This window comes from Coenobita brevimanus, chromosome 26, assembly GCF_032717465.1.
Source record: "Coenobita brevimanus isolate Jiangsu-jjx chromosome 26, ASM3271746v2, whole genome shotgun sequence".
Taxonomy (NCBI): Eukaryota; Metazoa; Arthropoda; class Malacostraca; order Decapoda; family Coenobitidae; genus Coenobita; species Coenobita brevimanus.
The window spans coordinates 10,140,068-10,161,960 of record NC_136979.1 but is presented as its reverse complement, the minus strand read 5'-3'; the positions used below and the strand labels follow the sequence as shown (position 1 = coordinate 10,161,960).

Genomic DNA, 21,893 nt, shown 5'->3' with positions numbered 1-21,893 from the left:
AGTATACTGTACACATTATATACACACACATATATGGGGAATATTATTTTAAAAAACAATAGGGAAAAAAAAACATTCCTGAGGCAGGAATTTAAGTTTGAATGATAATTATGATTATTCATATTAAAAAAAAAAAAAAAAAAAAAAAAAAAAATGAAGAACACTCACCTTTTTCCAAACCCTGATGATCCTGTCAGTGGGCAGTGTAGTGATCTTGTTGCCATCCTCGTCATCAGCCCCATGGTCTTCCCCTGCCTGCACAAGCCCAGCCCCAGTGCCATGTGGAATGATATCACGGTATCCAGTAATGGTAACCTCATTGCATTTCTCACAGCGGCGGCAATAATTCCCCACATCAACATACATGGTGCGCCAGTAGTACTTGCTGAAGATACTGCTGTACATCTTTTTCACACCAAAGTGCACACCTGTCAGATGATTTTTTTTTCAAAATGAGAATGAGGGAAGGGAAAGAACATGTCAAGAATATTTGAGAACTCCTAAGAACACAGCTGGGGACATTTAAGTAAACAAAAACTCAAGACAGAAACTGAAAACAGCAGCATAGTACCCTAAAACTGAGTTCTCATTATTTTCATTACACCATCATCATCATCTTAACTCCATTTTCCATTCATAATTGGGTCAGGTAGGAACAAGAAGCAGAAAATGGGAAGAAGAACATTACAAGAACTACAGTATCAACAGAGGGCCCAGTGAAATAGGTCATACTGTACATTCATTCACTCCCTTCCATAACTAACAGAAGTTCTACCCAAAAGGGGTAAGCCTTCCACACACTGTGCTTTATTCTTGAAGCATCTTTGGGGCAGAACAATTGCTTAAGAATGAGGTATGTCCCTAGTCCTGAGGATCTCTCCACATGTATTTCATCCATCAACTTCTATACAAGTTGTGGCACAAAAGAAGAAAGCATATAGTAAGTGGATGGGAAGCAAGGACGTGGAGGAAGTTCAGAGACGGAAGAGTGAGTTATATGCAGAGAGGAAGAGAGATGAAAAGATTAGAGAGAAAGAATAGGAAGAGAATGGATGAGGAATCTGGGAGGAATCTGAGTGTAAAGTGGAGGGAATATAAGAAAATGTTCTGGAAAGAGGTAAAGAAAATAAGACGGGGTGATGAAGAAGTTAGTCGGGGAGTGAAAGATAAAAATGGTAGATTGTTAGTGGAGACGGGAGATAAAGTGAGCAGATGGAGAGAACACTTTAAGGAACTATGAAACATAGAGAATGAAAGTGATGTGAGGATAAGTGGCTGGGAAATGGCTGTGAGAAAGAGGGAGGTGAGAGAGAGGAAGAAATCAGTAGGATAGAAGTAGTGGAAGTAATTAAAGTCAAAATCAGGATAGCCTCAGGAATTGATGGGGTGTGTGGTGAAATGCTGAAGCATGGGGTAGAGGCAGTAGTAGAATGGATATGGAAGATGTGCAGATTGGCCTGGGAGGAAGGCAGAGTCCCAGATGATTGGAAGTCAGGTATAATTATTCCCCTGTACAAAGGAAACAGGGAAAAAGAAGTGTGTAGTAATCTCGATAGCATGGTCTTAGGTACATGTAGAGAGATAGGGAAATCGATTATGGATTGCTAAGCTCAGCCAGAATGAAGTAGTGAGAAGTAGTGTCAACGAGGTGAGTTACAGCATTCTTGGGTTACGAAGTTTATTGCACACAGTTATAATAGTGAGTTACGGTGTAGCGAGCGTGACCCTAGTGTCGGACCTTCTCTCCCCTCTCTCTCTAACCCTTCTCACTTTATCAGACCCTCGTGTTAACGAGCATGCTCTCCAGCTCCTGATCTGAAGGGAATCTCTCTGACATTATAATTTATACAGCCTGGAGAGGATGTGTGTGCAGGATGTAGTGTCTGGTGGACTAACCCACTAGGGCTGGTTACTCCACGTGTTTGAATACATCGTGAAATTCTTGGTCGTCTAGACTACAAGGATGTTTGAAATACATCATATGGTTAAGGATTCTTGATGGTCTGGGACAACAAGATTGTGGATAGACATTATGTGAATTGACATTCACAGTGAGAAACTGTTTATGTCCCCAGCAGACACCACATCCTGTACATTGTGTTTATGAGACATATACTAATGCCTATATAAAGTCTACATATCGCTCAGTCACGCGAAACTGGCGTACCACCGAGAGTTAATACTGTCCTAACATATTAATGCATACTATGTACACATTACAATTAATTTTTACTTAATTAAATGAAATACATAATAGTGTAAAAGTAACATAACTGTATGAATACTGTAAAACTGCAGTTACATTGTGTTAATGCTATTGCTGTTACATCATTTTAATGCAACTGTTACACAAGTGTGACTAACATAACATTGTGTTAAAGTAACTGTTACATAATTGTGTTGGCCATAAAATTTTAATTATATCTTGTTAATACAACTGTTAAATAATTGTGTTGGCCATGAAACTGTAGTTACATACTGTTAATGCAACTGTTACATTCTGTGTTGGCCATTAAAATTTTAGTTACATCTTGTTAATGCAACTGTTACACAATTGTGTTGGTCATAAAATTGTAGTTACGTAATTATAGCAACTGTAACATAATTGCAGTAATGCAAGCGTTTGTAGTTACATAATTGTAGCAATAGTAACATAATCGCAGCAACTGTAACATAAGTGCAGAAATGCTATCGTTTGTAGTTAACATAATTGTAGCAATTGTAATATAATTGCAGGAATCACAAGTGTGGCGAGTAGAGGTAGGGGAGAAGATGAGAGAGAGAAGAGAGAGGTATATGTGAGCAGGAGAAGGGAGGTTAAGAGACTGGTGAAGGAGAGTAAGAAGAAAGTGGATGAAGAGTTTGGGAGGAATCTGAGTGTGAAATGGAGGGAGAGTAAGAAATTGTTTTGGAAGGAGGTAAAGAAAGTAAGGCAGTGTGAAAGGGGAAATAGTAGGGGAGCGAAAGATAGGAATAATAGATTGTTGGTGGAGAAGAGAGAGAAATTGAGGAGATGGAAGGAGCACTTTGAGGATTTGTTGAATGTAGAGAGTGAGAGCAGTGTGAGTATAAGTGGTTGGGGAATGGCTGGGAGAAGAAGAGATGAGAGGAGGGAGGAAGAGATCAGTAGGTCGGAAGTAGTGGAAGCGATGAAGAAGATTAAGCTGGGAAAGGCCCCAGGAATTGATGGAGTGTGTGGTGAAATGCTTAGGTATGGGGGTGAGATTGTTGTGGAGTGGATATGGAAGTTGTGTAGATTGGCTTGGGAAGAGGGAAGGGTTCCAGAGGACTGGAAATCAGGTATAATTGTTCCTCTGTACAAAGGAAAAGGGGAGAGAGAAGTATGTGGTAACCATAGGGGTATTTGCCTTCTTAGTGTGACTGGTAAAATATATGGTAGAATACTCATTGATAGGGTTAGGGATATGACAGAGGAGCTAGTTGGAGAAGAACAAGGGGGATTTAGGAAGGGAAAAGGGTGTGTAGATCAGATATTTGTTCTAAGATGTTTAGTGGAGAAGTATCTAGAGAAGGGAAGGAAAGTGTATGCTGCCTTCATGGACTTGGAGAAAGCTTATGACAGAATAGATAGGCAAGGTATGTGGAAGGTATTAAGAATATATGGAGTGGAGGGGAAATTGTTGAGTGCTGTGAGGAGTATGTACGAGGGAGCTAGGGCTACGGTGCGAGTGGATGGTGAGCTGAGTGAGTTCTTTGATCTCAATGTGGGACTGAAACAGGGGTGTGTAATGTCTCCATGGCTGTTTAATATATATATGGATGGGGTTGTAAAGGAGGTACAAGGTAGGGCAGTGGATGTGGGGGTGGCCCTAATGAATGAGGGTGAGATTTGGAAGCTTCCGGTGTTGCTGTTTGCTGATGATACAGTATTGTTGAGTGAAGATGAATGGGAGTTGCAAGGTTTGGTGAATGAATTTGGGACAGTGTGTAGGAGGAGAAAGCTGAAAGTTAATGTAAACTAAAGTAAAGTTATGGTGTTTGAGAGGAATGAAGTCACAGAGTGTGCAGTGAGGTTGGATGGTGAGGATATGGAGAATGTGAGTGCATTCAAGTACTTGGGTAGTGTGATGAGTAAGGATGGAACTTTGGGGGATGAAGTACGTGAAAGGGTACAGCAGGGAAGAAAGGTTGTTGGTACACTGAAAGCAGTGATGAGAAATAGGGAGGTGAGTATGGAAGTTAAGAAGTCACTGCATGATGGTATTGTGATCCCTACCCTGACGTATGGAAGCGAGGCGTGGACATTGCAAGAGGGGAACAAGTCAAGAGTGAGAGCAGTGGAAATGAGTTACTTGAGAGGAGCATGTGGAGTGACGTGGAGGGACAGGTTGACGAATGAAGAAGTGAAGGAACGTTGTGGGGTAGATGTGGATGTGGTTGAAAAGATTAGGAGAAATACACTGAGGTGGTTTGGACATGTGGAGAGAATGGAGAATGAAAGACTGACTAAGAGGGTGTATGTAGGTGAGGTGGAGGGAGGGAGAGGGAGGGGTAGACCGAGGATGAGGTGGAGGGATGGAGTTGACAGGTATGTGAGGGAGGGGGGGGGTGAGTTAGGGGGAGGGGAGTCAAATGGTGGGTGACAGAGTGACTTGGAGGCGTTTTGTCTGCGGCCACCCTTTGCGGGATTAGGGCGTCGGGCTATAGATAGATAGATAGATAGACAAGTGTGGTCACTGTAGCTATATAACTGATACATATGTATATAACTAATACAATAACAGCAATGCAATCATATCATGAAACATCCATATTTGATGTAGTTGTTCATTTGAGACACCATAGGTATACTGGCTTATTTTTGTGAGACACCATAGGTGTATTAGCTTAGTTATGCTCTACAGTTTATTTGAGACACGCCACAAGGGCGTGGGAAATAATTCCATCTTGTGCGGTGTGTGTGATAAATGGGTGCATAAGAGATGTAGTGGTATCAGAGGTAGACTGCGAGATAATGCTGATTTTATGTGTACGGCGTGCCGGGGTGAGCAGGTGGAGATCGTCAGACGTGAAAGGATTGAACTTGCTGGTGAATCTCTTGAGTGTGTGGAAGAGTTTTGTTATTTGGGAGACATGTTGTGTGCTGGAGGTGGGGCTGGAGCTAGCTCTGTGGCTAGGGTGAGAAGTGGTTGGAAGAAGTTCAGGGAGCTCTTGCCTCTCCTGACATTGAGAGGGCTCGCCCTACGTGCTAAGGGGTCTTTGTATGCAGCATGTGTTGGGAGTGTAATGCTGTATGGCAGTGAGACCTGGGCAGTGAAGGAGGAAGACATTCGCCGGCTCAGACGAACAGAAATGACAATGATTAGGTGGATGTGCAGTGCATCCCTGCATCCAAGGCCTGGAGGGGCTGGGTTTACAATGGAAGAGTTGAGAGGTAGGATGGGACTGGAGTGTATTGGTGTTGTGATGAGGAGAGGTAGATTGAGGTGGTTTGGACATGTGGAGAGGATGGAGGATGATAATTGGGTGAGGAAGGTGAGAAGTGTTAATATTGGGGGTGGGGTTATGAGGGGCAGACCGAGAAAGACATGGGACGAGGTCATTAAGTGTGACCTTAGGGTTAAGGGACTGAACAGGGAGGCTGCAATGGATCGTGCAGCGTGGAGAGCTGCCATTAGGTGACCAAGCCCAACACATGCAAGCATATTGGAGCCTTTAAAAATGAAACGAAACGATGGGTGTACTGACTTAGTTATGTTGCACAGTTTGAATTAAGATGACATTATATGTAACCCATATTTTGTTATTTTATACAAAATTATATATACAATATTTATAACAGGTACATTATTCACTTAGTTTCGTTTGTACCACACATCTCTTGAGGTTGTGAAGTCAAACTGATATGTTTGCTCATTTTTAAATTCATCTTTAGGTACAGGTTGCAAGTACTAGTGGGTGTGGCTGAGTATAGCACACTGTTGCTAGCTCCGTTTGTGTTAGTCATTTTCACTTGCTTCTCCTTGTCACTGTAATATGAAGAATACATGTGTACACTCAAACCTTGATTTAAGGGACTAATGGGAAATCAACTTATCCCTTCCTTGAAAATGTCCTTTACTTGAAAATGTCCATTGTTTTACCACATAAAAAGACAATCTTATTATGAAATGCAATGATTGTTTCACTTATCTTACTTATTAATATGATTATGAATACTATTTTTCAGGTACTGTATAAAGAAACATATTAATGTGTATAACCTAGACATTACGTATCATTTTTGAATGGTCTTGTCCATTTGTCAGGTAGAATATGGAGTCCCATAAAACCGAAATCCCTTAAATGGAGGTCCCTTAAATCGAGGTTTGAGTGTACTTATATTCTGATTCTCTGGTCTTACTGGATTTTCATATGTATGTAATATATGTTGATGTTAGGATACTGTCTATCACTGTGTATATACGTAAGGTTGTATATAAATGAGGTAGTACTATTAACCCCTACACCGCGGGCATGTTTACCAATGTTTTGCGTGTCCCGCGGGGTTATTCAGGCTCTGACAGACTCTCAATAAATATTTGCCAAAAATCAGTTATTAGTCCTAGAATATTAAAATTATATACGCTTATGGCACATACCTTCAGCTTTCTCCTGGAATGTTTGTTGAGCCTTCGTCGGTTACTGTAGGACTTGTGGAGACCTCTGAAGTTGGGTAACGAAGTCTCCACTTTACACTTCCCGACAACCCGTAATATGATTACCATAGCCAGATATTAACACTATAAACACTACTCTATGATTTTCAAGTAGTTTGGGATCCATACTCCAAACAAAAAAACACTGTGAAAGCAATGAAAATTACAAGCGTGTATGACCGTCGCACTTGCGCTAGTTCGCTCTTGGTACTCTGTCATTTATTATTCATAAAACCCCTCACACTTTATATTTCTATTACTATATAACACTTATATATATCTGGAGTTTTTCTCCATAAGTTTCCTTCGGTGGTATTAGTTTATTGTCACTGAAGTCATTCAATTTTTCATTCAGTAAAATACGTAGAGAGCCATGGATTCACTTTCACTGTTATAACATAAAGTATTTGTACTCATATTCTTATATTACTAATTACTTACATAACTATTTACATTTTCTATTGTATTTTCAATATTTACCCTTCTATTTCACTTACACTATGTTATTCACTGTCACTTTCAGTAAGATAAAACTATAATACACTGTTCAATCATATGTACTGAACATCCATTGCTTTCACTTGCAATTTACACATTATTTACACATTACTCTCCTTTCCCACTTGCACTTTTAGAACTGCTTCCGGCTGTGGTAATCAAAGAAGCAGGTAACACAGAGGGGAACCTGGCACTCAGCGCACTGCCATGAGGTGCATTTGGGCTCAAGTGTGCGGCGGGTGGTATGTGCACACACCTGACACCTGCGGATCGCAGCCTTCCTTTTACCTGTGGCAGGCATTAGCTCCAGTCTGCGCCGATCCATATATGCCCTCTGCTCAAGTCTGTCGGGAAGTGTTACTGGATGGCGCCTTGGAGTTGCTGCTGTCACCCTACCATATCTTTCCAGCAGCTGCTGAACACAAGTCCTGGCAAACAACCTCAGGGAGAAGGACTTGGGTGGCTTGACCTTCATCTTGTACAGGATGAAGGCGTTCAGCATCGTCATGTCTATGAGATGCAGAAAAACTTTCCTGTACCACCTAGTATTCTTCCTGAGGCAGTCGATCTCACCAATCATCATGTCGGACTTGTCCACCAGCCGCATGTTGATATTGTAGTCTAACACAGCATCAGGTTTCATCACAGGTTCGCCTGTCCTACGGTCGACCTTCCCACTGTCTGTCATTTCCCCCTTATGTACGGTGGTGAGCATGTGCACGACCCTCTTGTCATGCCACCGTATTGCCAGCATCTTCTCAGACTTGCGTAGGTGCACGTCTCCTCGCTGCGAGGTTCCTGCCTCTGTGAATTTAGGGAAGTGGGCACGATTACTTTTGAGAGTGCCGCAGGAGCCAATGCTGTGCTCTGAAAGGTATTTGGCAAGTTTCGGTGCTGTATAATAGTTGTCTGTATACAGCCCATGATTCCCACCAAAATACTTTTCAAGGAGCATTTTCACTATACAGCCTGAGAAGCCAAGGGGGTGTGTTTTATCCAGATCGACAGTGCTGGCTGCATAAATGACGAAGTCAAGGATGTACCCCGTCTTACAGTCGCACAGTACAAAGAACTTGATTCCAAAGCGATGGCGTTTGCTTGGAATGTACTGTACAAACCGAAGACATCCTCTGAACAAAACCAAGGATTCGTCAATGACAACCTTCTGAAAGGGGTGGAAGAATGACATAAACTTATCCTTCATTCTGCTCAGAATCTCCCGGATCTTCCAGAGTGGGTCGGTTTGGGAAGGTACATCGTTGTTGGCAAAGTGTAGGTTTCCCATGATGTTCCGGAAGCGATCTCTGGCCATGTACTTATTGAAGGTGGGTGAGGGTAGTAAGGGGTCCATGGACCAGTATTCTTCCAACTCATGCTTCTTTGAGTGTGGCATGAGAAGCATGAGGGCAAAGAACACATACAGCTCCTGCACTCCCAGCATGGACCACTGTTGCATCTTGGCTGCATCTGTACCACTTGCAGCACGTTGTGATTCATACCTGTTGGTCTCATCACATATGTGCTGCATGACTTCATCATCTAGGAAGGCCAAAAGGTAGTCCACACACTCAGAATTATCGTCAAGAGTGAAGGCAGGCTGTACTCCTGAGGAGCTCTCATCAAAAACTAAATGTTCTGGCACAAAATCGGACCCTTCTGTCCACGCGAAGGCGTCCAGGATTCCCTGTCGTGGCGGTGTAGGGTGGGTGAGGGTGGTGGGTGGCTGTGAGGCAGATTTATCCCGTTCAAGGTCACTCGCACTGACCCTGAGTTGCTGTACAGCACTAGCAGCCTTTACTCTAGTACCAACTCTACTTTTACTTGTCCGGGATTTACCTCTTCCTCTACGGCCTGCCTTCACTGTTGATGCTGGTGGTGACTCCGACGACGAAGACTCCGGAGATAATTCAGCAGATAAAGAGGAAGAAATGAGTGAAGTGGGGCTTGGGGAACGAGGAGGTGAATCAACTCGGGACTCATGGCGGGCTGGGTCATGCGGGGCCATTGTTCTGGGGCTAACACGCCGCCTTTTCACTCCCTTCCCAAATTCCTTCCCTTGCTGCACTAACAGCTCCTTTCCCTTGGAGCTAGGGATAACTTCCGACACTGAAGCACTTGTACTAGCACTTTCTGGCACGATTTCCTCACCCGGTTCATCACACGATTCACCCGAAGGGTCAAAATCACTATCCATCATCACCATAGACAATTCTGCTAGTTCACGTGCCACTGCAGACTCACTTAGTCCTTTCCTGCTTCCCTCACAACTTTTTATGGGTGTAGAGGTCACGGGGCCCTTTGCAATGGGCGCAGAAGCGGCAGAAATGGCGGGGCGCGAGTGCGACATGTTTTGACCACAGCGGAGGACAAGGAACTAAATGCTGCGGCTTATCTGAGAAGGCAAGGGTTGACAGTGACAATGAGGATGACAGCTGCTAACTTACATGCTAATAAATTATTTGTAGAAAATCTCAGCAATACATAAAGAAATAGGTAGTTCCAGGCGAATGTAAATGTCACTTAGGCTTCTCCCTTCCTTTCTGAAATATATTTTTATTACAGACATAGATTACAAGGCATAATTCAAAGGGGAAATCACCGTGGTAATGTAGCGAATGAATGCACGTGAGGTGTTGTCAGGTGATAATTAGCCAATTCCTGGTGTATAACACTATCACTTACCTTATTTTTTTTGGTATATATTATTTTGTATAAGTATAGGGCATAGGGCTTATTTCAATGGATGAAATCTGTGGAAAAATCCGGGGGAGATTTGCTTAGCGCAGCGCGGCCTGGGAGGTGAGAGGACAGGGTAATGGAGGGCAGGTAGGGAGGGGAGTCAGGAAGAGGGGAAAATCGCTAAAATGTCAACAATGGATGGGAGTACAGATGAGATTTGGAGTGCTGACTAGTGTTGGACATTGGCAGTACTGATAGATGATACAAGCCACCACTTGAAAGCCCGGGATAATTCAAAATAACACAGAATCACAAAAGTGACGCCCCGCGGTATGATCCATTGCGCCTGAGCGTCACAATAGTGACACCCCGCGGTTAAGGGGTTAAACTAACAGATTAAATGTTTGACTCACTGATATTAATTGTGGTGGGAATACTGGCTAGGGTGCTGCTGCTGATGATAGTGATGATGGCTGAAGGGTGTTGGTAGGGTTTGACTGAAGTAGGTCAGGGTCCTGGTATGTCTGCGTCAGCATTCCGTGTCATCACCGGGGTAGGCAGACAGGCTGGAAGGCAGGTAGCCAGGTGCAGGATGACAGTATGGTGTTGTCAGGCACTCGGACTGATTGACGATCTTAGCAAATGATGACACTCCTGACCTGCTGCCTCACTGACTCACTGAGGTAGTGGTGGTGGAGGAGAAGATGGTGGGGGTCATTGTGGAGGGTGGTGGAGGGTGGAGGAGGAAGGAATGGAGTCAGATTTGTTGATACATCACCATGCTGGGTCAACACTGTTGGCATGGCACTTCCTCCTCTCCCACTCTTCCTTGTTGTTGTTTCTTCTTAGCTTGTAGTTTTTGATTTTCCTTACTTTTTGAGATTAACCTGCAGCCTTGTAGAGTTGTCGACAGACGTAGTTTATCACTGTTATTGTTTCTCGTAGATCGTGGAGTTGCGGTTGAGGTGGTTAGGAGCGAGTCTTGTTTGTTTGTTTAACTGCTAATTGTTGCTTGTTGAGGAGTCGCAGATTGCTTTGACTGAGACATTAATCGGCTTCGTTTACAGCTCGCCACCACTCTCAGTGAACATAGTGAGGTAGATATCATAGTTTACTGTTGTAGCGGTTGTATAAGCCAGTAAGGCGTAGTCTGTTGTAGTTTACCACTGTTCACCAATCTCGATGGCGTAGTTTATCATACTTGGTTTGTTATTACCGCTTGCCACCAATCTCGATAGCGTGGTCTTAGGTACTTGTAGGGAGACAGGGAAATCGATTATGGATTGCTAAACTCTGCCAGAATAAAGTAGTGAGACATAGTGTCAACGAGGTGAGTTATAGCACTCTTGGGTTATGAAGTTTATTGCAAACAGTTATAATTGTGAGTTACAGTGTAGCGGAGCATGACCCTAGTGTCAGACCTTCTTTCCCCTTTCTCTCTCTAACCCCTTCTCGCTCTATCTGACCCTCGTGTTATGGGTATGCTCTCCGACTCCTTCTGATCTGAAGGGATTCTCTCTGACATTATATACAGCCTGGAGAGGATGTGTGTGCAGGATGTAGTGTCTGGTGGACTAACCCACTAGGGCTGGTTACTCCACGTGTTTGAATACGTCATGAAATTCTTGGTCGTCTGGACTACAAGGATGTTTGAAATACATCATATGGTTAAGGATTCTTGATGGTCTGGGACAACAAGATTGTGGATAGACATTAGGTGAATTGACATTCCTAGTGAGAAACTGTGTATGTCCCCAGCAGACATTACATCCTGTACACTGTGTTTATGAGATATATACTAATGCCTATATAATGTCTACAGTATATATAGGGGCATTAATTGGAAAAGTGTATGGCAGGATACTTATTGACAGAGTTAGGGAAATAACAGAGGACTTAGTTGGTGAGGAACAGGGAGGTTCTAGGAAGGGAAGAGGTTGCACAGATCAGATATTCATTTTTAGGTCTTTAGTGGAAAAGTTTCTAGAGAATGGAAAGAAGTTGTATGCGGCCTTCATGGATTTGGAGAAAGCATATGACAGGGTGGACAGACAAGGAATATGTAAAATATTAAGAATATATGAAGTAAATGGGAAGTTGAGGGGGCTAAGGTGGCAGTGCGTGTGGATAGTGAACTGAGTGGAATTTTCTATTTGAATGTTGGACTGAAAAAGGGATATCTAATGTCTCAATGGTTGTTCAATCTGTACATGGATGGGGTTGCAAAAGAGATTCTGTATGGATGTTGGAGTGGCCCTGATGAGAGAGGGCAACATTTGGAAGCTCCCTGTACTGTTGTTTGCGGATGATACTATATTGTTATGTGAAGACGAAGGATAACTGTAAGGCTTGGTGAATGAGTCTGGGAGTGTAAGACATGGAATCTAAAGGAGAATGTAGGGAAGAGTAAAGTTATGGTCTTCAAGAGAAATGAAGTCACTGGATGTAGAGTGATGTTAGCTGATGGGGAAATGGAACACTGTATGTAAGTGCACTTAAGTACTTGGGTCATGTCATGAGTAAGGATGGAAGTTTAGAGGGTGAAGTGCTTGAAAGGGTACAACAAGGAAGAATGATTGCTGGTTCTTTGAAAGTAGTGATAAGAAATAGGGAAGCGAGTATGGAAGTAAAAAGTTTTGACGCTGCATGACAATATTGTGATACCTAATGTATGGAAGTGAAGCTTGGACCGTGTTGGAAGTAAGTCAAGAGTGAGAGCTGTGAAAATGAGTTATTTGAGAGGAGCATGTGGAGTTACATGGAGGGACAGACAAATCAGGAAGTGAGGGAGCATTATGATGAGGATGTGGATGTGAAAGAAGTGTTAAGAGAAGTAGTCTGAGGTGGTTTGGCCATGTGGACAGGATGGACGGTGAGAGACTAACAAGGAGTGTATATGAGTGAGGTGGACAGGGGGAGAGGGAGAGGGAGGCCAAGGATGAGATGGAGGGATGGAGTGGAGAGGAATATAGGGGTGTGAGCTGGGAGCAGGCAGTGAAATGGCAGGGGACCGGGCGACATGGAGGCGTCTGGCAACAGATAGATAGATAGTTCTCTTTTCGCTTTTCAATATCCATTACTTAATTTTCAAATACTGTAGGCATATCATTCCATATATCCCCAAACACACTGGCACATCGTTGTTGCCACCCTAACCACTTTGTATGCCTCTATCATCTAAGCCTACAGCCTATTTGATCTGATCTGAGAGGAGATGAGCTTTGAGCTTTTGAAAGCCGGCAGCTGATTGGTTGTCTGAGTGCATGCATTATTAACAATGCATTTTAAATTGTATATATTATATGGGTTCTAATAACTGTTTGACAAAATGACTGCCCAAATAAAATGTTATACACAGTTATTTGCATAGATTAATTTAAAAACAGGGCCTTACAAAGTTTATCAGATGGTCTAGATATGTGTGAAATTTTGATTTCTCGGGACAAATCAAAACATGTCCAGGTAAAGTTTTACGAGTACCTTCATTTTTCACTAATGTTTAGGCAAATTAAGGTAAATTATGTCATTACTGCGACATTACGTAAAATCTAACCTAGTAAAACATCGGAATTCCAACAAAAAATGACTGGTAAACAGGGGCAAAGAAGCTATGTATCACTGTCACTTTTACATATCCTGCAGTTCTTACCCTGCCACAGCTCTGCTGTAAGTTGTAACTAAATATCTGAAACTTAACCCTTAAAGTCCTAATCGCATCAACTGATGTGATTTGAGTTTTAAGCCAAAATGCCTAAATGCATCAATTGAGAGGGGGCCTGTAAAAAACTGTGGAGCAAATTATGACGTACATGGCTTCAGGCCAAAGAGAACTCGCCCCTGATGTGGCGTGAGGGGGGATTGGACCAACCCGGGTGGGGGGGAGGCCCCCCCCTTGCAGCTGCCTCCATGCCACCCTCTAATCCACTTCCTCACCCCTTCCTTGTCCCCCATCACTCTCCCACCCCTCCACGCACCTGCATCTCTCCTCCCACCACGATCTGAGTCCCTTCCCATCCTCTCTTGCCCCTCCTCTCTCCCTGCTAGCCTCATCCCCCCCCAAACCCCACCCATCCCTCCCTCCTTGTCCCTCACTAACCTTCCAACCCTCTACAGACCCCTGAGAGTTATCAGGCCTGATGTACATATCTGTTTCATATTATTTCTACTTCTTCCCATATTTACATATAATTACACCTCACTCTGTTCATTTCTCATGTTGTACCAACCAATTTCCATACGTACGTAGTTGGAGAATGATATATGTTGTACTACATACGATGCATCTTTTTTTTTTTTTTTTTTTTTTTTATTCTCCCTACCTGCCCTTTGATTAGTCTCCGTCTCATAGGAAACATTTACTCAGGGTAAACACAACTGCAAGCCCTTCGTACTCAACTTATCTGCCTGTTTGTCTGTTAGTTAGTTAGTTAGTTAGGGAGTCACTGGACATAACAAATAACTCATGATTCAGTGCACTGCATACTTTTTGCGCTAATTCTTTTCAACCCAATTGTCCGAGGCTGCTTTATAGTTATTACTTTTGTTCCAAATTTTGTATACATCTCTTTTCTCCTCAATGCTGAGTTACAAACACACAACGCTACGCACGACAATGTTGGTTGGCATTTTTTTTTGCACTTCCTTCACAATGAACACACTTACGTGCATGTATGTTTCATGATTGACTATTGATTACTTATTTTTATGAATTCCTTTGTATTTTTTATAAATACATAAATATATATATATATATATATATGGAAGTCAGGTATAATTATTCCCTTGTACAAAGGAAAAGGGGAAAAAGAAGTGTGTGGTAATCATAGGGGCATTTGTCTTCTTAGTATAATAGGAAAAGTGTATGGTAGGATACTTATAGATAGAGTTAGAGAAAGAACAGAGAAATTAGTTGGAGAAGAACAGGGAGGCTTTAGGAAGGGAAGAGGTTGTGTAGATCAGATATTCATTCTTAGATCTTTAGTGGAAAAGTTTCTAGAGAAGGGAAAGAAGTTGTATGTGGCTTTCATGGATTTGGAGAAAGCATATGACAGGGTAGATAGACAAGGATTGTGGAAAGTGTTAAGAATATATGGAGTAGATGGGAACTTGTTGAATGCTGTGAAGAGTATGTACGATGGTGCGAAGGCTGCAGTACGTGTGGATGGTGAACTAAGTGAATTTTTCTCTTTGAAAGTTGGTTTGAAACAGGGTTGTGTGATGTCTCCATGGTTGTTCAATCTGTACATGGATGGGGTAATAAAAGAGATACACGGTAGGGTAGTGAATGCTGGAGTGGCCCTGGTGAGAGAGGATAGTGTTTGGAAACTCCCTGTACTGTTGTTTGCAGATGATACTGTGTTGTTGAGTGAAGACGAAGGGGAGCTGCAAGGCTTGGTGGATGAGTTTGGGAAAGTGTGTAAGAAACAGAATCTAAAGGTGAATGTAGGGAAGAGTAAAGTGATGGTCTTTGAGAGAGGTGAAGTTAGTGAATGTACAGCGAGGTTGGATGGCGAGGAATTGGAAAATGTGAGTACGTTTAAGTACTTGGGTAGTGTGATGAGTAAGGATGGAGGTTTGGAGGGTGAAGTGCTTGAAAGGGTACAGCAGGGAAGAAAAGTTGCTGGTTCTTTGAATGCAGTGATAAGAAACAGGGAAGTGAGCATGGAAGTCAAAAAGTTACTACATGACAGTATTGTGATACCAACTCTAACGTACGGAAGTGAAACTTGGACATTGTTGGAAGGACACAAGTCAAGAGTGAGAGCAGTGGAAATGAGTTATTTAAGAGGAGCCTGTGGAGTCACGTGGAGAGACAGGCTGACGAATGAAGATATAAAGGAGTGTTGTGGTGTGGATGTGGATGCGATAGGAAGCGTTATGAGGAACACACTGAGGTGGTTTGGCCATGTGGAGAGGATGGATGGTGAAAGAATGACGAAGAGAGTGTATGTGAGTGAGGTGGAGGGGGGAAGAGGGAGGGGGAGGCTGAGGATGAGATGGAGGGATGGGGTGGAGAGGTATATGAGAGAGGGGGGTGTGAGTTGGGAGCAGGGCAGTGAAATGGTGGGGGACAGGGCGACTTGGAGGCGATTTGTTTGTGGCCACCCCAAACGGGACTGAGGCGTCTGGCAATAGATAGATAGATAGACAGATATATATATGTATGTCTGTGTTAGTTTTCGAAAGACTATAAGGCCTTGAAAGGCTACTCCCCGCACCTGTTTCGTCTCCCCACACCTACAAACACACCTGTTTCCATGGCTGGTGTGATAAATTCCACTGAAATGGAGAGATTCCACATAAAAATTTGGTTGTTGCTGAAAATGTAATAATAAGTGTGATGAAGTGTAATGATAATGTGATAATTCTAATGGTATGTATGATAAATGTGTAATGATAAGCTAGGACAGTAAAAAGAGAAATCGGAAGCAAAATATTGCTTTTTTTTTCCTTTCTTATGAATCCATCTACAGCATTATTCAACTGTATTATGATGTCCCTGATGGTTATAAACATTTATATGTGTCTGTGTTTGTTTTGGAATGATTATGAGGCCTTGTAGGGCTACTCCCCACCTGTTTTATCTCCCCACACCTATATACACACCTGTTTTTATGGCTGGTATGACAAATCCCACTGAAATGGAGGGTTTCCACAAAAGAATTTGCAAAGCTGGGAATAGCACTGCTACTGTTTTAATAGCGATGGTGGTAACACCATTACTTTTTATAGCCAGTAGGAGAACTGAGAGCGCCTCTACTTTTTGGCCGTGCTCAAGCGTTACCGCGCTCCTCGCCACTCACGCGACAAAGGTCCGGGGTTAGTGAGTACATACAGATATGCCGACGGTTTGGTTGTATTTATTAATGACGAAAAATAATACTTTCGTCAATTCTGTCAATTATGATGTTTGTTCTACACTGCATCACTAATTTATTAATTATTCTTTATTAGTAACGTCATGGATGTCAGCAAGATGTAGGCAATACACACACACACACACACACACACACACACACACACACACACACACACACACACACACACACACACCAAATTAAGAGAAGATATTGATGTTCATTTGGGAGATGGTAAATACAAACTGTGGAGAAAAGACAGAAAAGAAAAAAAGGGAGGAGGAGTGATGATAGCAGTGAAGAACAACATAAATGTAGATACTGTGGAAATGGGAGAAGGCAGGGCTGAAGTGATATATATGAAATTAGAAACTGGAGAGAATGTTAAGAGAGATATGGCGGTAGTGTATGTTCCCCCAAAGACGAGAGCATGGAAGGATGACGAATACCATGAGATGTTGTCAGATATGGCTAGCTACTTGCAAAAAATAATTAAGAAAAGCAATAATATAATTTTGGTGGGTGACAAGTCAAGAGTGAGAGCAGTGGAAATGAGTTACTTGAGAGGAGCATGTGGAGTGACATGGAGGGACAGGTTGACGAATGAAGAAGTGAAGGAACGTTGTGGGGTAGATGTGGATGTGGTTGAAAAGATTAGGAGAAATACACTGAGGTGGTTTGGACATGTGGAGAGGATGGAGAGTGAAAGACTGACTAAGAGGGTGTATGTGGGTGAGGTGGAGGGAGGGAGAGGGAGGGGTAGACCGAGGATGAGGTGGAGGGATGGAGTTGAGAGGTATATGAGGGAGGGGGGGATGAGTTGGGGGGAGGGGAGTCAAATGGTGGGTGACAGAGTGACTTGGAGGCGTTTTGTCTGCGGCCACCCTTTGCGGGATTAGGGCGTCGGGCTATAGATAGATAGATAGATAGACTTTTATTGTAAAGAGGTGAACTGGGAGGAATGGTACTCGGGAGGCGGCGAGGATTCGTGGGGTACTATGTTATTAAATATAATAATGAATAATGTGATGACGCAATGGGTCAAAGAAGAGACACGGTTTCGAGGTGAGGACACACCAGCAAGGTTAGATTTACTGTTCACCAAAGAACCCGATGTAATAGAATCATTGGAATATCTCTGTCCTTTGGGAAAAAGTGATCACGTGGTCATTGAGTTCCAGATGTTAATAGGAAATGTCGAGCCAAGAGACGAGCTTCACAGAAAGGGAAGATACAACTTTGGCAAAGCAAATTTTACAGGATTGAGAAACTTTTTTGAAAATGCGGATTGGAGAAAATTCAGAGAAACAAGAGAGATGCAGAGGAAGTGGGATATCTTTCTAGACCTCTATAATTTGGGAGTGGAAAAATTTGTACCAAGAGTAAGAGGGAAAGAAAACAGAAAAAAGGAGTGGTTTAATAGAAGGTGTATGATAGCCAAAAAAGAGAGAGATAAGGCGTGGAACAATTGGAGAAAGAGAGGTAACGACAGAACAAAGGAAGAATATAAAAGAACAAGAAACGAATACACAAGAATACGTAGGGAAGAAGAAAGGAATTTTGAAAAAGGTATAATTGACAAATGCAAGGATGAACCCAAACTGTTTTATAGATTTGTTAATGGCAAACTGAAACAAAAGGAAGGAATCACCAAGCTGAAAGTAGATGGAGAGGTCTTTAAGGATGCGGCAATGCAAGCAGAAATAATGAACAAACGTTTCCAGTCAGTTTTCACTAAAGAAAAGGAGCTTGTGGAAGGGGAGGGAGTGATTAGAAATGTTCCGGTGATGAAAGATATAAAAGTGGAGGTGCAGGAAGTGTATAAATTACTGGAAACTCAAGATGTAAGGAAAGCCCCAGGACCTGATGGAATTTCTAATTGGGTATTGAAGGAATGCAGAGAACAACTGGCGGATAAAATTCACAGCTTAATTGTATGCTCACTGGAAGAGGGGAAAGTGCCAAAAGAATGGAAGAGGGCAAATGTGGTACCAATTTACAAGGGAGGAAACAGGGAAGAACCCCTGAATTATAGACCAGTGTCTCTAACCAGCATGGTCGCAAAATTGTGTGAGAGAATCCTGAAAGACAGATGGATAAAATATCTGGAAGAGATGAATATTTTGGCTGAATGTCAGTTTGGATTCAGAAGTGGAAGGTCATGTGTTTCAAACTTGTTGAGCTTTTACTCAAGAGCGATTGATGTGGTACAGGAGAGAGATGGTTGGGTGGATTGTGTGTACTTAGACTTAGAGAAGGCCTTTGACAAGGTACCTCATAAGAGACTAATGTGGAAACTAGAATATATAGGAGGACTAAAGGGGAAACTTCTGGAATGGATGAGAGACTTTTTGAGAGACAAACAAATGAGGACAGTAATAAAGGAAAAGATGTCTGGATGGAGGGAAGTAACAAGTGGAGTCCCTCAAGGCTCAGTGTTGGCGCCAGTAATGTTCCTGATTTACGTAAATGATATGGTAGATGGAGTGAACAGTTATGCGAGTCTGTTTGCTGATGATGTAAAGATCTTGAGGAAGATAGAGGTTGAGGAGGATTGTAAAATACTGCAGGAGGATTTGGATAGGATACACAATTGGAGCCGGATGTGGGAAATGAAATTTAATGTAAAGAAATGTAAAATATTGGAAATGAGTAAAAGTACCAGGAGACCATCACTGAATTATTTTTTGGGTAATGAATTAATCACAAAAAGGAGAGAAGAGAAAGATTTGGGAGTGCTGGTCCAAGATAGTTTGTCACCAGAAAAGCACATTAACAAGATAGTTGGAGAGACTTATAAGCTCTTGACTAACATAAGAGTAGCATTTCATTATATGGATGAGGAAATGATGAAAAAATTGATAGTGGCCATGATCCGCCCCAGGTTAGAATATGCAGCGGTAGTGTGGTCACCACACAAAAAGAAAGATATAAACAAGATTGAGAGAATACAAAGAACAGCAACCAAGATGGTCCCCAGTCTGACAGACCTGTCATACAGAGAGAGGCTGGAAAAACTGGATTTGCCTTCGTTAGGGGAAAGGAGAAAGAGGGGAGACATGATTGCGGTGTTCAGGACCATGGTGGGAGTAGATAAAATTGACAAAGAAGATCTGTTTGTATGGGATAAGAGAGCAACAAGAGGACATGAAATGAAATTGAAAAAGTCAAGCTGCTTGAAGGATATCAAGAAATATAGCTTTCCTTACAGAAGTATAGACTTATGGAATAGCCTGGACAAAGAGATCGTCCAGTCTAAAAACTTAAACGAGTTTAAAGTTAAATTCGACTTATTGAGAAACAGCGACGGAAACCCACGAGCATAGTACATTCCATGTATATCACAATTAGGTATATTCTTAAATATTTGGAACGACTTAGACAAAGAGGTGGTGCATGAGAAAAACATTCATGTGTGTAAAGGTAGACTTGATAAATGTGGATATGGAGACAGGACAACACGAGCATTGCTCAATTCCTGTATACTACAAATAGGTAAATACAAATAGGTAAATACACACACACACACACACACACACACACACACACACACACACACACACACACACACACACACACACAAACACACACACACACACACCTCTAACTAGGCTATCCCCGACTCTAACTCCCGCTTTCTCCTTCACTCTCTCTTTCAGACTAATTCTTACTCACTATGTTATTATTTCGTAGCAGTATGTTACTTTCAATTTAAAGTAATGGAAAAAAAACATTGCTGTTGTAAAAATACCCTTTAAAAGAAAGCCCCAGTTCATTTTTACTTTCATTTTCGTACATATCTTAAATAGGTATCATTGAAAATAAACCTATATAATATGTATCAATGGTAGGCCACATTTTTTTGCCTTTTATTTACTTATGTTACTTTCAGTTGGTATACTAGGTAATAGTGTAAAAGAACATTTGTTACATTATACAATAAACAGCTTTTTCCTGTGCCTTCAGCTCTAAGCTTCATTAAAATTACAACGACATGTAAATGATGATTTTTTATTTTCTGTATAAGTATATACTGACACAAGTGGTACGCAACATAACAACTCACACTGACTTATATTATCAAAACAGTATATAGTGTATTGCTATATCATATATTTTTGTTAACCTTTCCTTCGAGTACCTTTTTCTTATCCAAAGTAGCGTGAGCGGGAGCGCCACTACTTTTCGTTGCAAAACCAGTAATGCCACTACTTTTTCGAGCTAGTAACGGGAATGAGAGCGCCGCTACTTTTTATTGGTAGCGTTCCCAGCATTGAGAATTTGGTTGTTGCTGAAATTTTTCTCCCCAAGTACCACCAAGGCCTTGTAGGCCCCCACACTAGTTATCTCCCCACACATACATACACACCTGTTTTCATGGTAGATGTTACAGAACACACTGAAGTGCTTTCTATTCATGCGAAGAGCTGGTTGTTTCCAACCCCCGTACCTATAGGCCTACTCTCCACAGCCTACTTTATCTCCCCACAGCCTAGTAATCTCCCCACACCTACATACACCTGTTTTCATGGTTGGTGTGACAAAACAATTTGAAATTACCTGTTTCAATAAGAAAAATATGCTGTTATCAAAATTTTCATGGTTTCGATTGTTTTTGAGGGGTAACTATCATAAACTTTTTTTGAACTTTGACAAGCGATTGTGCGGGAACCATTAGGCCTATGGGGGTATGAGTTGCGCTGTCAAGTGTGTAAATTCTTCCTCTTTAGCCAGAACACAATCAATTTGCCCTTGGTGAAAGTCGCCAAAACGCTCCCAAACTGCAGTTGTGGGAGGTACCCAGCCTCAAACAACTGCGGTCTTTAGGGGTTAAGACAGAAAACCTGCTGATGATGCAAAAGTAGAAAGTATAATGTAAGCTGATACGACAGCAAAATGTTCTCAAAGTATACCTGAATATTTGTCTTCTTAGTCATGTTGGACATCCCATGAGCAGCCATCCCCCTCCCCCTGGCTATCATTCATCAAAATTCATGGAATGTTATACTGTATTTTTCATTGAAATTCCGATATTTTACTTGGTTATATTTTACAAACTATCATGGCAATGACATAATTTGCCTGAACATAAGAAAATCAAGGTGCGCGTATACATTACCTTGCTGTGTTTTGATTTGTCCCGAGAATTCAAAATTTCATGTATATCTAGGCTGTCTGATGAGCTTTGTAAGGCCCTGTT

General features: G+C 42.1%; 1 protein-coding gene across 1 annotated transcript in view; it reads right to left on the bottom strand.

Annotated features, from left to right (window-relative positions):
• The window catches only part of LOC145394183 (uncharacterized), a 272,780-nt gene that overhangs the window by 191,679 nt on the left and 59,208 nt on the right, over positions 1-21,893 (bottom strand). Inside the window, exon 7 of the mRNA XM_080268165.1 lies at positions 169-428. Coding sequence (XP_080124291.1) covers positions 169-428 — 260 coding nt within the window. The remainder of the gene's footprint in view (positions 1-168; positions 429-21,893) is intronic.